Here is a 16,416-nt window from a genome sequence, read left to right as displayed (position 1 = left end):
TGAGGGCTGCTCCAAGTGATGAATGAATGAGGCCCAATGGCCTCTTTATATAGGCTCAAGGGGCCCTGAAATGGACTGACCTGGTAGGGCCGACCCCTAGGTCTGTTTGGGCCGACCAGACTGGCCGACCTGGTCTGTCGCAAACCGACTTGGTTGGCTGGTCCAACCAGCCCTATAAAAGGGCCTTTGGCAGCCCCTTTTCGACTGCTGCCTTTGCCCCTTCCTGCGCCTAATGCAGGCCTGTTTGCAGGCCTTATGCCTGCACGTAGACCCTCGCCATGCAGACGTACTTCAGCCGCGCCTTGTTTAGGACCTGCTGCAAGTAGTAACCCTGCATACAAGCCTTCCCAAACAGGTCGCCATGCTGCGCCTCCAATTGCAGGTCCATGGCCTGCCCTTTGTCTTGACAGTTGCCCACATGGCAGCTCATGTGCTGCCCATGTGGCAGCCCCAATATTTCCAGGTCTACCTCCCCCATGCTCTCCTGATATGGGGGCTTACAGATGGGGAGGTGACCATTCCAACACCCCCTCTCACTGACACATCCAGGCCCAATGCCAACACGTCGATGACAATGTTCTAGTAACTCCCTGGTCATAGTCCTCTGGAACATTTCGATGTCAAAATCTTTTCTTGGCTTTGCATCCAGTGGCTCTTGCTCCACCAGTGCTTCCGCACACTATCCTGGTACACAGGTCCATCTTTGGTAGCACCTCCTGGCACCACCTCCTTCAGTCATGTTCCCGCCTTCGAACTCGAGCAATCCAGCCGTCACGATCTTCCAGTTGTCCCCCTCATAATGAGTGAACAACCTAGAGTCTTCCAGGCACCATGCTATGAGGGTCTGTTTCAACCCGTCCTTCCTTTGGCAAGATCTGCAACCAATGAATATTTCCATATAACCTGGACTATGAACTCTTGCTGAGTTCTCAAGAGCAGGTACTCTTCTGGCTTCAGTACTCTTTGTCGATCACCTTCTAGCAATCTGCATCTGAGATTTGAAGAAGCACCAATACTTCCCCTTCTGCCTTCGAAGATGGCCAATTCCTTCCAATCTCGTATCTCCTGAGAAAAATGAAGAGCGGAGTCTCCCCACAGCATGCTATAAAGGCTCAAATGCAAAATATCAAGTACATACCAGACTATTGTACTGCCTATGTGTTTGCTATGAAAGAAAACCTTGTACCTCATCGAGGCACCCACCAAGAGCTTGTGTAATCCTGTATTGTCCCCTTCTGAAGTACAGCATCCATCTGACCATGAGACCCCAGGGCCCTCCATGGAATCCATGGACCCTTGTGTTAGTGTCAACAGCCACGCACTTGGAAGGTACCAAGCGCTCCATGCTATCCTTCACCTTCACAAAGGCATCTGACTCCTCATCGGCCCACATCTCTATGTCAGACATCCTCACTGTGATTTCTCGATGATGTCACCAAGAACAACTCTTTGATTACCACATTTGCTTTGGCGTCTCCCTCTGAATCTAAGTCGGACTCCTTTTTGTTTTTCTGATCCGCCTTTTTCTTTCTATAGTCCTTTGCAAAATGTCCTGGCGTATCACAATAGAAGCACTTCTTCTGCTTACTCTTCAAAGTCTTCTCATTGTCAGAGTCATCTTTCTTCGACTTGCCACCATTAGGCTTGCCCTTTCCCTTGCTAGCGTAATCCTTCACCAGCATTGCCTTGTCGTCTTTGTCGTCGTTGTAGAGCTTCTCCCGAGCTTTCTCCTATAGTAGTACCCAACTTCTCAAATATCAGAGGTTTGGTCCTCTGTCTTGCTGTCACGGTCGTAACAAAGCTCTTGAAACTACGAGGTAGTCTCCTCAGTACCATCAAGGTCAAATGGCATGAGTCTATCTTCTGACCACAACTGCAGCCAGTTGATCCCTCACCACCTTGACCTTCGTCAAGTGGCTATGTACTTTATCTCCTTCTTCCATATCAAGATTGTGAGTTGATGTTGAAGAAGCAAAATCCGGGAGGTGTTGTCCGTTTTGTATAGATCCTTTAGAGTGACCCACGCCTCTACTGACGTCTCGACCGTCTGGATATGTGGAAGAATAGAGTCCGCCGTAGTCCCTATGATTAATGCCAGGGCATGGGCAATCTCTATCTTCCCAAGCTTTGAGCTCCTCTCTATCTCTACTGCCATGACTATCTTCCCTTTCCTGTCCACCATGTCCTCCGGCTTCGCCTCCACTCCCATTGTCAGCTTCCACAACTTCCTAGCCACTAAATGGCTCCGGATTTTCACCTTCCAAATCGGGTAGTTGGTCCCGTCTAGTTTCCTAGACTCTTCGAAGTTAGGGATAGTGAATGAGAGAAAACTGGGGGAGGAGGAAGGGAGAGCAGGGGCTGAAGAGGATGTAGAGGTCGACATCATATCACACAACAAAGTCAACCAAACTCAAGTTTTAGTAGACTAGAACTCTGAACGCACCTGACTGAACCTGAGTCACCCTCCTTCTCGCAAGGGCACAATCCTCCAGTCATGGAAGTCAATTCCCAAGAGGATCTAATAAATCAGGGTCGTCCTTCAGTAAGGTCCCTGCCTTTAGGCTCCCACACCTGTGAGCCTCCTACTTGGGCTCTAATACCATGTTAGAGATGACCCAACAGAGGGTATGCACAGCGAAATACTGATAGTAATGCCCAAGAGCTCACACAGTGTGATGTGGGGTGTGGAATCACTAACATCTTAACTTATGTGCAAGCCAATAAATAGAAAATGCTCAGAGACAAATATAGAAGCAACACTTTATATTTCCGTCCGTTCAAAAACTAGGACAGGATACAATACCAAAAGGTTCTTCAACTACAAGCCTGGCACTTCTAGATCTCTGAGCCCGCGTGCTCCACCTCGAGCATATGTAGACTCTCTGCCTAGATCCCTTCCACCTTGCTGTCCAGAAGCCAGCCTAGGTGGGTTTTGGTTTCTGAGTGTGAGAATCCTGGATGTGTTCTTGGACTCGTAGAGAGTTGCAAACATATCCCATGCTTCTTTTGATGTCTTGACTGTGTTGAGTTGTCCTAGCATGACATCTTGCACATTCTGCTTGATCAGATGATATGCATACTTATCTTTCTTGTCCCATTCTTCCTGTGCTTGGGCAATGGCAGGGTCTCCTAATACAAGTGCGAAAACTATTGGTGTGGCTGGAGATCTCGCTGCTGGTGCTATGATAATAGGTGGAGTAGAGTTGCTGCTGGGGCTGGACCATCCAATGGTCTAGGCATGAGGATGCGGAAGCTCATGTGAGGAAGTTCCTCACAGCATGTAGAGCTAAAGGTGTGGAGAATGAGCATGCGTTCCTTCACATCTTTCCCTCGTCATTGGAGGATGCCGCGGATGTATGGTATAGTCAATTTCTTCCGGACCACTTCCAGATGTGGACAGACCTAAGGGAGGAATTCTTACGTACTTTCAAGTTGGAAAAAGTCGAACACATGATTGTCCAAGAGTTATCCACTGACACCATGAAGCCTGGAGAAAGCATCTCTGAGATGTACACAAGGATGAGGGTCTTGGCGGCAAAGATTTCTGTGCCACCTAATGATGCTGTCATGAAGGGATGGTTTTTGAAAGCATTAGCCCCTTCCATTGCTATAAGGTTGGTGGATAAACTCCCTGAACGTGCCTCACTTCAAGACTTCCTAAAAGAAGCTGTCAAGATGGAACGGTCACAGTTAAGCTTTGCCTCATCAACGAATATGACCACCCAACTCCCAAGAGAGGAGGGATCATCCACATGGCAGCAACTCAAGAAGGAGTTAGAAGAAATCAAAGAAGGCTTGAAAGATAGAATAAAGGTGGATGGCCAATCGTCCTTTGAGGCCCAAATTTGAAGTGGCCTTTGGTGCACAGAATGCAAGGGTTCTAACCATGGTTACTGGGAGTGCCTCTCCAAGTGAAAGGTACCTACTTCTACCTCATTTTGTACATTTTGTGAGATCCATGGACATGATGCCTCTGAGTGTAGGTACCTCAAAGGATTAAGGAAGCTTCTTCTAGAGTATACCTTAGGGGAACCTCTAGTTGCTGCACTCAACAGAATGGTACCCATAACTTCTGGCCAAGCAGAAGTATCTCCTGCTCCCCCTCTTGCACGAGCATCTGAGCCACCTCCTCCTCCTGTCATGCCAGCTCCATTGCTTCCGACTCCCCCTTTGCTCCAAGCTCCTGCCCCCAATTCAATTGGTTCCCCTTATTTCTATCCTCAGCCATACTATGCCCCGTACCAACCACCTATGTCAGGAGGTGGCTATGGACCCTCTTATCAACGCGGTCGAAGGGGTGGTTTCCGAGGTGGACGTGGAGGTGCAGGCAGAGGTACAAACTTTAGAAGACCCATCATGTGTTACAGATGTGGCGGGTACGGCCACTACCAAGATGATTATACACAGCCATTCGGGGGACCCTCTTGTACACAGTGCAACCAAACGACCACTACACCAGAGATTGTCCCAATAGAAGAGTGGAACCTGCATCCCAAGTGAATATGGTTGATGTAGTAGTGGCGGGGGAGGGCAACAGTCCCCATTTGATTGGCGCAGTGTTGGGCGCTGTGACACGGTCACATACAAAAGGTGACAAATGTAAGGGTGACTCAGAGTCAGCACCGGGGACCTCAGCACCAATGAGTTCGACAAGTGTTCCCCCACCGAGGTCATTCTCCTCCTCCAAGGTACACAGTACGCCCAGGAATAGACCACCCATGCTGGCTTCTGATAGTGACTCAGAAACAAACTCAAAGGGCACACAGCCATTAAGGTCAACCACTAACTCTGGAAGTGCCTCATCCTCGGGTGATCACTCTATGCCTTAGAGGTATCAGGAGGTGGTAAAGGGTGTCATGAGAGATCTTCAAACAAGTTCTCCAGATGAAGGTAGCACACCTCAGCTTCCATCCCGCAAGTCCAGAACTGTGAGGTTTGCAACAGAAGTGACAACCCTCGGACAGCACTGGGATAAGGAGGCACGAGTAGGTCCTCCCACTTTGTTCCCAACAGCACTCAACAGAGAAGGGGCTATGGGGACAAGACCTAGTAGGAAACAGGGAAAGGAGTGATGGAAGAGAAACCCCTGGAGACAATGACTCACAGTTCAGACCTACATCCACATCCTCGTGTAAGCTTTGACCCTCGGCCAGAGGCTAGGAGGATGAGGTTGCAGAAGGCTAATGCTAGTGTCCACCACTACTCCCTGTTTGAAGATCTTATGAGTTTCAAACCCAACCTCACTCTACGACAACTTTGTCTATTATCCCCCCAAATCAAGCATCAGACTATTACATTTCTGAATCGCCTCCCAGGAGGTCGACACAAGGGATCTACTCCGAGTGAGCCAACACCAGAGACATTACCGTCAGCATGGGTCTACACCAGACCACTTCTCTGCCTACGCTACCCTCACTTGTGAACAAAGTCCCAAGCTCATCGTGGAGATCCATGGAGTGGAGCTGAAGGACGTCTTCCTCGATGGTGGGGCGGCTGTGAACATTATGCCAAAAGGTACACTCCAAAAACTAGGGTTGAAGTTGACAAGTGATGTTCACTTTCAAGTACGCATGGCTGATCAATGCAGAGTAAAACCAATGGGTGCAGTCAAAGGTGTTCACATGAAGATTGGCGGAGTAACTTTTCTCTGCAATTTTGTTGTCCTTGATATGACCGAAAATGAACAAACTTACCCTCTACTTCTTGGTAGGCCATGGTTGCGGTCTTCAAAAACCCTTCTCTTTCCACCCTCTGTCCAAGTTCTACCTCTCTCTTACAAAACCCTTCTCTTTCCACCACCCTCTGTCCAACTTCTACCTCTCTCTTACAAAACCCTTCTCTTTCCACCCTCTGTCCAACTCCCCACCTCCCTCTTACAAACACCTTCTCTTTCCACCCTATGTCCAACCCCCTACCTCTCTCTTACAAAACCCTTCTCTTTCCACCCTATGTCCAACACTCCACCTCGCTCTTACAAAACCCTTCTCTTTCCACCCTCTATCCAACTCCCCACCTCCCTCTTACAAAACCCTTCTCTTTTCACCCTCTGTCCAAGTTCTACCTCTCTCTTACAAAACCCTTCTATTTCCACCCTCTGTCCAACTTCTATCTCTCTCTTACAAAACCCTTCTCTTTCCACCCTCTGTCCAACTCCCCACCTCCCTCTTACAAAAACCTTCTCTCTCCACCCTATGTCCAACTCTCCACCTCCCTCGTACAAAAACCTTCTCTTTCCACCCTCTGTCCAACTCCCTACCTCTCTCTTACAAACACCTTCTCTTTCCACCCTATGTCCAACCCCCTACCTCTCTCTTACAAAACCCTTCTCTTTCCACCCTATGTCCAACCCTCCACCTCCCTCTTACAAAACCCTTCTCTTTCCACCCTCTGTCCAACTCCCCACCTCCCTCTTACAAAAACCTTCTCTTTCCACCCTCTGTCCAAGTTCTACCTCTCTCTTATAAAACCCTTCTCTTTCCACCCTTTGTCCAACTTCTATCTCTCTCTTACAAAACCCTTCTCTTTCCACCCTTTCTCTAACTCCCCACCTCCCTCTTATAAAAACCTTCTCTTTCCACCCTATGTCCAACTCTCCACCTCCCTCTTACAAAAACCTTCTCTTTCCACCCTCTGTCCAACTCCCTACCTCTCTCTTACAAACACCTTCTCTTTCCACCCTATGTCCAACCCCCTACCTCTCTCTTACAAATCGCTTCTCTTTCCACCCTTTGTCCAACCCCCACCTCTCTCTTACAAACTCATTCCCTCTCCACCCTTTCCACCTCTGCCTCCCTCTTACAAACACCTTCTCTCTCCACCCTATGTCATTCCCCCACCTCTCTCCTACCAATACTTTCTCTCTCCACCCTTTGTCACACTCATCTCTTTTTCTTCCATCTTCCATCATCCTGGCGATGCATGTCCAACCTATTTTTGGCACTTAGTCAAATGTGGCGAATATGCTAAATTTGGCAAATAAGCTAAACTTGACAAATATGCTAAATTTAGTGGATATGCTATTTTTGGTGGATAAGGTTAAGTTTGGTGGATTTGCTTTTTGGCTCTCTCTCCCCTCCATCGGTTCTCTCCACCCTTTACACACCACACTCAAAGCGCGCTAGTTTGGCGGCCAACTATCCTCCTCCCAACTCTCCTCTCCTTGGCAACCAGCTCTCTCCCTCCTCCTTGGCAACCGGCTCCTCCTCTCAGCTCTCCTCTCCTTGGCAACCAGCTCTCTCCCTCTCCACGCAGCTCCCTCTCCTCCCCTTCTCTCCCTCTACTACCCGCCACCCTGCCCCTCCCTCCTCTCCCTCTACCTGCCCTCCCCCCCTCCTGCGCAACAGCCCCCCCCTCTCTTCCTCTACCCGCCACCCTGCCTTTTCCCCCTCCCTCCTCCACAACAGCCCCCCCCTCTCTCCCTCTACCTGCCACCCAGCCCCTCCCTCCTCTCCCTCCTGCGCAACAGCCCCCCTCTCTCCCTCTACCCGCCACCCTCCCTCTCCCCCTCTCTCCTGCACAGCCCCTCCCTCCTCTCCCTCCTGCGCAACAGCCCCCCCTCTCTCCCTCTACCTGCCCTCCCCCCTCTCCTGCGCAACAGCCCCCCCCTCTCTCCCTCTACCCGCCACCCTGCCTTTCCCCCTCCCTCCTGCGCAACATCCCCCCCCTCTCCCTCTACCTGCCCTCCCCCCTCTCCTGCGCAACAGCCCCCCCCTCTCCCTCTACCCGCCACCCTGCCCCTCTCCCCCTCTCCTGCGCAATAGCCCCCCCCCTCTCTCCCTCTACCCGCCACCCTGGCCCTCTCCCCCTCTCTTGCGCAACAGCCCCCCCCTCTCTCCCTCTACCCGCCACCTTGCCCCTCCCCCTCTCACCTGTGCAGCCTCTCCCCCCCCTCTCCCTCTACCTGCCTCCCCCCTCTCTTGCGCAACAGCCCCCCCCCCCCCCCTCCCTCCCTCTACCCGCCACCCTGCCTTCCCCCTCTCTCCTGCGCAGCCCCTCCCTCCTCTCCCTCTACCTGCCTTCCCCCCTCTCTTGCGCAACAGCCCCCTCCCCTCTCTCCCTCGACCCACCACCCTGCCCCTCCCCCTCCCCCTCTCTCCTGCGCAGCCCCTTCCCCCTCTCCCTCTACCTGCCTCCCCCCTCTCCAGCGCAACCCCCCCTCTACCCTCTCCCTCTACCTGCCTACGTCCCCCTCTCCTGCGCAACTCTCCCCCCTTCTCCTCCCTACACCCTTGCATCACCCCCTCTCCACTCCTTGTTCCAGCCCCCCTCCTCCCCCCTCGTCACCCCTCCTTCCCTATCAGTCTACATCCGTCATCTTGCTCTCCCTCTCCACCGACACCCCTTCCTCACTCTTTTCCTCTCCATACGAAGCATGGGCCTGCATTGGTGGCTCTGCTAAGGAATTCTCTCGTAGCAGATTCCGGGCTCCTCTCTTATTAACCTCGACATCAACACCTCCTCCTCCCTCCTTGCCTCTCCAGACCTCGACATCAACACCCCCTCCACACTCTTTTCCTCTTATTAACCTCGACATCAACACCTCCTCCTCCCTCCTTGCCTCTCCACACCTTGACATCGACACCCCCTCCGCACTCTTTTCCTCTCCATATGACGCCATCGTTCATGCCTACCCGTGCCCCTCGCCACAAGTACCAACCCAGATTACCCCGCAATACTTTATTCGTTGACTTCCATCGGGCTCGGGCAGGCCACAAAACAGGATCAGGACCATCTTCCATGGCATCACTTGGCAAACGCACCACTGATGACCTGGGTGCCGGGTCTACACCACAGAGCACTTCCAAACGACCTCAAGCAGCTGCAGATTCACCTCTTTCCAATAGGATCACTATCATATCAGATGAGGAGCTATCCCCCTTTTCGAGTTCCTCTGATTTAAATCATGGAGGCTCTGACTATCTGCCCCCCACAGGTACAATCAAAACACCATCCAAGGCATCCAGTGGGCACAGTGGTCACAGTAACAGTGGTGGTGATTTGGCCCCACAAAGTACAGCTTGTGATCTTCCACCCAGATAGCCTGCATGTCTCTCATGGAGTTTGATGATGTCACACTTCCCCAGGTGGACGTCCAAATGTGTACTGCGTTCATTCAGTCTTATAACTTTGCAACAGACACATTTGGATTCTTGAATTTTCGTCACATATTCACTCCTAGTCTCGTATCCACATATCTCCGTCTTCCCACACTTCCCTTTTTGCCACCTCACACCGACTCACCCACATTCCTGTCCTTCTTGTCTACGTGTAAAAATCATCGCAGAGGACATGAGTGCAAGAAGGTTCTCGAGGGAAACAGCCGAGAGGCGCTTCTAGCGAGGTATTTGTTCACGCACTTCTACTCTGCCCCAGGTCACTTCTTCATCACCAAGGCAATCCATTCTGCCTTAGACTCCATTCTCTCGGTCACTCCCTACGATTTCGCCTCACTCTTCTACTCTGCCTTCCGTAACACAGTTCGCAAGCGTCGGGGCACATTACCTGTACTTGTGGGCCCCACCTCACCTTCTTACTTCATCAGTGGAAGGCCAACCCTCCTACCATTGTCACAGGTCGCCTCCCTTCATCATCTCTCTCCCCTCCTGTCACCCCCTCTTCCATCTCTTTCACTGTCACTTCCACTGTTCCTTCCCCCGGAACTGCCTCCTCTCCTCTTTCGATCAGGAGGACACCTCGGCGAGCGCCACCTCATGAAGTCTGCACCGGAGCTTCTTCAATATATTCTGTTACCTGTGCCACAGGTTTCCCATCAATGACATGTCTTGTATCTCCATCAATCGTGCCTGTGCCAGGACTTGCCTCTCCATCAGTCACACTTGTCCAGGCTTCTCCAGGGATCTCCACACTTTCAATGGGAGGGATTGCACCAGGTACACCCCCTGTTGTACCAGTGACGACGACTGTTGTACCAGTGACGATGACTGTTGTACCATGGACTTCCTCGAAAGGTGTATTGTTACGAAGGACTGCAGCTGTTTCATCTTCACTCCCGACCACTTTCACCGATGCAGTCATCACCACAGTTCAGCCGACCTCTGGACCAGGTGTTGGACCTGAATCTTAGCATGGGACCTGACTCCCATGGGCTTTCTCAGGGGATGTCATCCCAGGGAGTACTTCACATTTCGGCCTCCCCACCACGACCACCACAGGGCAGAGACAGGATCAGAGACCGGAGTGGGAACCCCTCTCGAGGGGATCCTCCATCGGCCACTTCAACATCAGAGGAGGTATTTGAGGGAGGGATTTTGCCCCAATCTATGGATTGCCCACCCCTTCATGAGAATGATATGTTCACAGCTTACATAGCTGCTTCATCAAGCCCACCTCTTTCAAATATTTCCCTGGTGGAAAAACAGAATGAAGATTACAGCCAACTACTATCTGTCATTCACAAAAAACGTTCACCAGTATGTGGGGAAGAGGAGGATCTCAATCAAATCTTCACCATTCCCTTGCAGGACTGCCTCGCACACTGCCTCACACAGAACAAAAAGATCTCCAGGGCCCGAACATGTTTTGTGCACTTGGACAAATTGGCACCTACAGGAAACCTGTCAACCGAGGAAGAGGGAGCTCTCCCTGACATGTTTGAGGAATTGGGGGACGTGATTAATTTGGAAGATAGGATGAATTACAGCGACAGGTATGCGTGGATGAAAAGGTCCCTGCATCTTGCTCAGCGTATCATGGATGACACCTTCACGCAGCTTGGGACAGCGGTCTTCAATTCCACAGGTTATGCTCATACGCTCCTCTCTCAACAGCAACATTTGAAGTTAGAATTCGAGAGAGCATAGGCAGCCTAGTAGCGTGCCACAGACGTGACACTTCGACAACAGGAGGAAAGGTGGCATAAAGAGAAGGACTCAGCAATACATGAGCGTGACATCGCTTGGAACATTCAGCAGGCTGCCCTTGAGGATCGCCTCCATAATCACAGGCAGGAATGGGAAGCAGAAATGAAAACACTACGCAGCCAACATGCAACAGCTCTGGCAACTTTGCAAAGCCAGCATGTCACAGAGGTGACCAGATTTCACCGGGAGATTACACAGTTAAAAGAGTCATTGTCTTCCTCCGAGATTGCTAAGGAAAACTCGGAATCTAGAGTGGCTGAATTGGAAAAGAAGCGTTCATCCATGGAGGAAGAATTCACAGATCTTCGGACGCAGTTGGCCACCCTCCAGACTTCCCAGTCCACCTTGCAAGGGCAAAAGGATCGTTATTACCGGTGATACCACCGATATAAAGCCAAGTATGAAAATCTCAGAAATGTGATGGACACGCTTGAGTGTGAGGAGGAAGCACCCCATCCACAGATACATATGACTGATCCAGAGCAAAGGGATGAGCAAAAGGCCACAGAGCCAAATACGAAGGCGGAAGAGGAGAAGTCAGAGGAACAGGAAGCTGACTACCACCCTCAATAATCTCATACAAGGGTTGATACATGGGTGTTTGGGTCTTTTTTTTGCATTGTTAGATTTTGCCAAGCTGCTTGGCCCTCACTGTAAATATCAGTGTTTTCCCTCAAGATGTACTCAGTTTTGTTTTGCAATTTTCCATGCTGTCCCTTATCACGCAGCAGTTTGTTTCAACTTAATACAAATCTTGGATTACTCCCACGGCCAACCACATGGTCTATACCATTTCCTTTTCCTACTCCATCACCATATCAATGGTTTGTAAGTTCATTTTTATTTTTTCTTTGACGGATTCGTCCTCCATTTCTATTCACCGGGATGGGTGAATGATCGTGGCGGGGGAAACTGTAACCTTATCACACAACGACCACCTGTCGACAGGCGTTGACCACATGACGACATCTGTTGACCACATGTTGACCATGTGTCAACACAAGTTAGCCACGCGATCACACGGGTTCATCCAGGAGTACTATCCGAGGCAATCATGTAATGACACATGTCAACCATAGGTCGACACATGTCAACCACAGGTCAACTAGGAGTATCATGTCCAAAGTGATCTCATCAAGAGCTGCGCACATGGAGAGTGAGCTTAGCACATGGAGCAGTCAGGAGTATTTACATTTACACAGTGGTTCAGTGATACAGTGGTGCAGTGGTGCGGTGATCCAGCTCACCTGCACATGGAGAATTTACACCATCACGTTGGCAAGTCAGGTGAACCAGCTCACCTGCACATGGAGAATTTACACCATCAGGCTAGCGAGTCAGGGAGTCAGGAAGTTGCCGTAGCCATCAAGAGAGCCAGCGGCGCAACGGCTATCCTCAACAAATAAGGAGATAAGAGGATGACCAATGGGAAGAAAGAGGGGGATTCTCAGCGAAGAAGGGAACCTCCAAGGCGGGGGATGAGGATGAAGGAGAAGGGGGAGAGAGAAAAATTCATTCAGCATTTGGCACTGGAGCGAAAGAGAGGAGAGTGAGGAGAGATAGAGGCTAGAGCTACTAGAGACTTGTGTGTACCCTTTGTCTACTATGGGGATAGACCTGTGTATTCTTGTGACTTGCGACTTGTGACCTGGGGACACTAGTCCAGTGATATGTACTTTGGCCAACTTGGTCACTTTCTCATCTCTCTTGTCTCTTCCCAATATGGGGATTGTTGACCAATGTAGGATTTTCTTATTCTGCTTATGTTGTGGAGTTCGCCGGTGATTGTCATTTAGCATAGTGCACTCGTACATCGTCGTTCACTGTAGTATAGCATACGACACTCGCACACTACTGCACGGTGCGCTTTGCGCGATCCATTGCATTAGAGCATTGCAAAACTCATGCTTCTCACGCCAGTGGCCTTTGGCCTCCGGTAACACCTCCGGGAGGATAGGAACCCCTCCCCTCAAACAGTTAAACTAGGCCAAGCAAACAAAGCAATGACTTAAAACTGTTAACGGAAAGGGAGGAAAATCTACAAAAAAGGGGAAACAACCTTTGATCAACTTAATTTTGTATGTTTCAAGTAAAAAGACAAAGGGCACAAGGTGGAGAACAATGTTCATTATATTTTGTTTGAGCAAGATAAAGAAGCCAAAACATGGGAAAAAAAACCCTGAATAAGTCGTCACAGGCATATTTACCTGCTGCTCTCCCAAAGCATCAAGCAGCCCAATCAAATCTCCCACTATGTGGAATATCGTATATTTCTTCACATCTTTAGGAACATCAGATTTTCCATAGCCACGCATATCTGGTGCAACAGCATGATAACCTGCTTCCGCAAGAGCAGGGATTTGATGACGCCATGAATACCAAAATTCAGGGAATCCATGGATCATTAATACTAAAGGGCCTGTACATCCATTGAACCAAAAAATGTAAATATTTTGAATTGGATTTGACTTAATGAGAGCATCATATTGTGATTGGTATACACTACCAACAAGGAATCCAAATGTCCTGCCTTAACGTTGAAACAACCAATTCTCAATAAATCCAAAAAATTCTGCATTCGCGGACATCCAACCAGGTAAACAAAACTTGCACACGAAGTTAAGTTCAAGATGAAGGCATTGCATAGGCTTAAATGATTATAGGTACACAAAACAAAAAACCTCAAGGTGCAATATATTGGCATGTTCAAAGAGCATGCATTATGACAATTAATGGCTTACCTCAACAAAGTTGAGATGATGCAGGATACCTCACAAGGCATTGGAAGCTACACAAACCACTAGATGGCATTGCGATGGGATGAAATGCATGGAATTATGAGGTATAACAGCTGTTGATATACCAAAGGAGATGTTACAAAAATTATGGCAAGACTCAAGGGAAAAATTGCAGTTATACAAACAGGAAATTAATCCAACGGATGCAAAAATATCTTGGGGAGACATATCAACGTTTAAAAGGAAATTAATATGCAAAAGGAGAACCAGCTCACATGATCTAGAGGTGGAGAAGGGAATGTGGGCAAGAACTAGGGTTCCAAGAGAAGACTGAATATGCAAAATCTGCCCCACGAGGGAGGTCCAAAATGAGTAGCATGTACTTCTAAGATGTCGGGTGTATACACACATCAGAGAAGTATATCATGACAATAGAGGCAACCTGAAAAATCTATTAGAGCAGCTAGCTACAAAGATAGGAAGAATTTTTGGAACATCGCAACAAGCTACTTGGGCTGCCACACAAACTAGGTCAACAAGTACTAAATACATAGCAAGTCTATAGTATTTTCTTTTACCGGATGTAAAAGATCACCATTTGTTAATAGTGATCACCATTCCCATAGATCCTGGAGGGTTTCAAGAGAACTTTAATAAAATCATATCATATTCTCTCTCTCTCTCTCTCTCTCTCATGGCAGGAGGCATGGTCGATGGCCATGACTTCCATCATTTCTTTGGATCACAGACCCCTTAGGGAAGACGATGTTCCTCATATTTCATATTTTACATTTTGTATCTAGGCATTTTTGGTACTCTATTTCATTTCATTTTGTATCTAGGATTTTTGTAGCCATTTTTGGCATCTTAGCTGTATTACAATGAGGCCACCTAGTTGGCGCATCGTTGATGATGTATTTTCCTTTCGGATGATTTTGTGTCCCATAGGCCATGTATGGCCTTCCGTGGACCTTTAATAAAATTTCTTTCTTCTTTCTTTCTTTCTCTCTCTGCCGACAGCGAGAGATGACTCGATAAACTCATGTACGTGTCATCTTCAAGGCCCAATGGAGAGCCACCATGGCAAGTGATATGTTTTCCCAATACTAGTTTTCAGTACTTGAGTTTTGAGGTTTTTAGCATAGCACTCAACAAGGGCCTTAGCATGCCCTTTGTCTCAACCACAATGGCTTGTATGAGTTGCCTTATTTTATTGTACTTTGTCTCATAGTCCATGAGGCCTACCGAAGATGTTAATACATCTTTCATATATTTTGCAAGAAGAGATCTTTGGCAAGACCAAGGTTATGTTCTTTAATGCCTCATGGACAATACTTCATTGACATAGTTTCACCTACCAAGGTTATGGTCTTTAACACCTCATGGACAATACTTCATGGACACATTTTCACCTACCGAGGGGAGCTAGGTAAAATAGTACAATCATACATCTATCTAGGGGCAGGTCAGTTTTCACGATGACTCATGTAACCAGAGCATGCCTCCTCATACAGGGCACGGAGCACTGGCTGACTAGAGTGACGGTGCTTTCAGGCACACTTCCAAGACCCCCAATGAAGAGATGGCTATTTGACACACTTGTGCAACTGTATCATAACGGTTGGACCTACTTCAGCTCTATACATCATAGACTTGGGGTGGGAACCAAGAGTTCCCCATCAAGATCTAGTTCTACCATGATCCATATAAAAAATGACATTTCCTAGATAAAAACTCGCATTTCCTAGATAGCACTATGTGGGCTATATATGAAATAAGTGGTTCGTCCGGTTGGAGGTGGAGTGGCAAAGACTTGCTAATGCAATGCCTGCACAGCTAATGACATTTTATAATCCACACTTAGTGCCACCTAACTATGGCACCACACCAATCCCACCAACAACTCCTCCTCCACCACAAACAGTACTCACTGATTGTACAATGCAAAGGGTGTTCAAAAATCTACCGGCCGTATGGGCTACTGTCGTAGATTCATTTATAGCTATGCTAAGATTCGTCACCCCTTGTATATGCTGAGATTGCTCCCCCCTTATAGCTATGCTAAGATTGCTCCCTTGTATAAAATATTGATTGTATTCAACTAGATGTGTTGGAAGAAGTCCATTCAAGCATTGGAGGAGGACACTTCGCAAGAGAGCTCACAGCCTGCAAGGTGCTACAAGTAGGCCTATGGTGGCCCACTCTCTTTTTAGACATGGCCAAATTCACCAAACACTATAACCCCTACCAGCGAACTTCCATACCTCATAAGCAAGATTATATGCCTCTGATGGGAGTTCTCACTGATCATCCTTTGAGAAATGGGGCATTGATTTCATAGGACAAATTAGTCCAATGGTGAGAGGGACATTAGCCCAATATATTATCACAAAGTGGGTGCAAGCCAGTTTGTGGTAGTGAATGAAAGTTTGGACGTTTAGGATAGCAATGAAGTGAAGGGGAAGGAGAAGACTCGGAGAAGAGGGAAGATTTAGTAGAAGGGAGAGAGAGGAAAGGGGGGAGGCAAAGGGAAGCACTTCGATGGGATGCAAGGATGTCTCCTATTTATATCTATCAAGTCGTCTCTCACTATGGTGGGAGGTGTGGCCTCCATGATCTCTGTATGCGGTGGGCATATCAAGAGTGACACATCGGCTTTGATGGTCCCCTTTGAGGAGAGCTGCGAGAGGCTAGACCTCCATCAAGCGTGCTTTGGTTAGCCTCTGCATCACACGTGGTCTCTGTGTCTTTGTCTCTACAGCTCTGTGTCATCTCTTCCCATTGATACACTATGCCCT

At 48.7% G+C, this 16,416-nt stretch overlaps 1 protein-coding gene across 3 annotated transcripts in view; it reads right to left on the bottom strand.

The window, feature by feature from the left end:
• Positions 1 to 16,416, bottom strand: part of LOC147896067 (epoxide hydrolase 3-like) — a 106,466-nt gene that overhangs the window by 64,200 nt on the left and 25,850 nt on the right. For all 3 annotated transcript variants that reach the window (XM_087383099.1, XM_087383097.1, XM_087383098.1), the window contains exon 3: positions 13,088 to 13,299. In XM_087383099.1, the coding sequence (XP_087239225.1) occupies positions 13,088 to 13,299 (212 nt within the window). The remainder of the gene's footprint in view (positions 1 to 13,087; positions 13,300 to 16,416) is intronic.

The sequence above is a fragment of the Dipteris shenzhenensis genome, chromosome 12 (genome assembly GCF_047967505.1).
Source record: "Dipteris shenzhenensis isolate YYH24624 ecotype China chromosome 12, Dip_SZ_1.0, whole genome shotgun sequence".
NCBI lineage: Eukaryota > Viridiplantae > Streptophyta > Polypodiopsida > Gleicheniales > Dipteridaceae > Dipteris > Dipteris shenzhenensis.
Note: the sequence above shows the minus strand (reverse complement) of the source record. Positions and strands in the feature narration are given on the sequence as shown.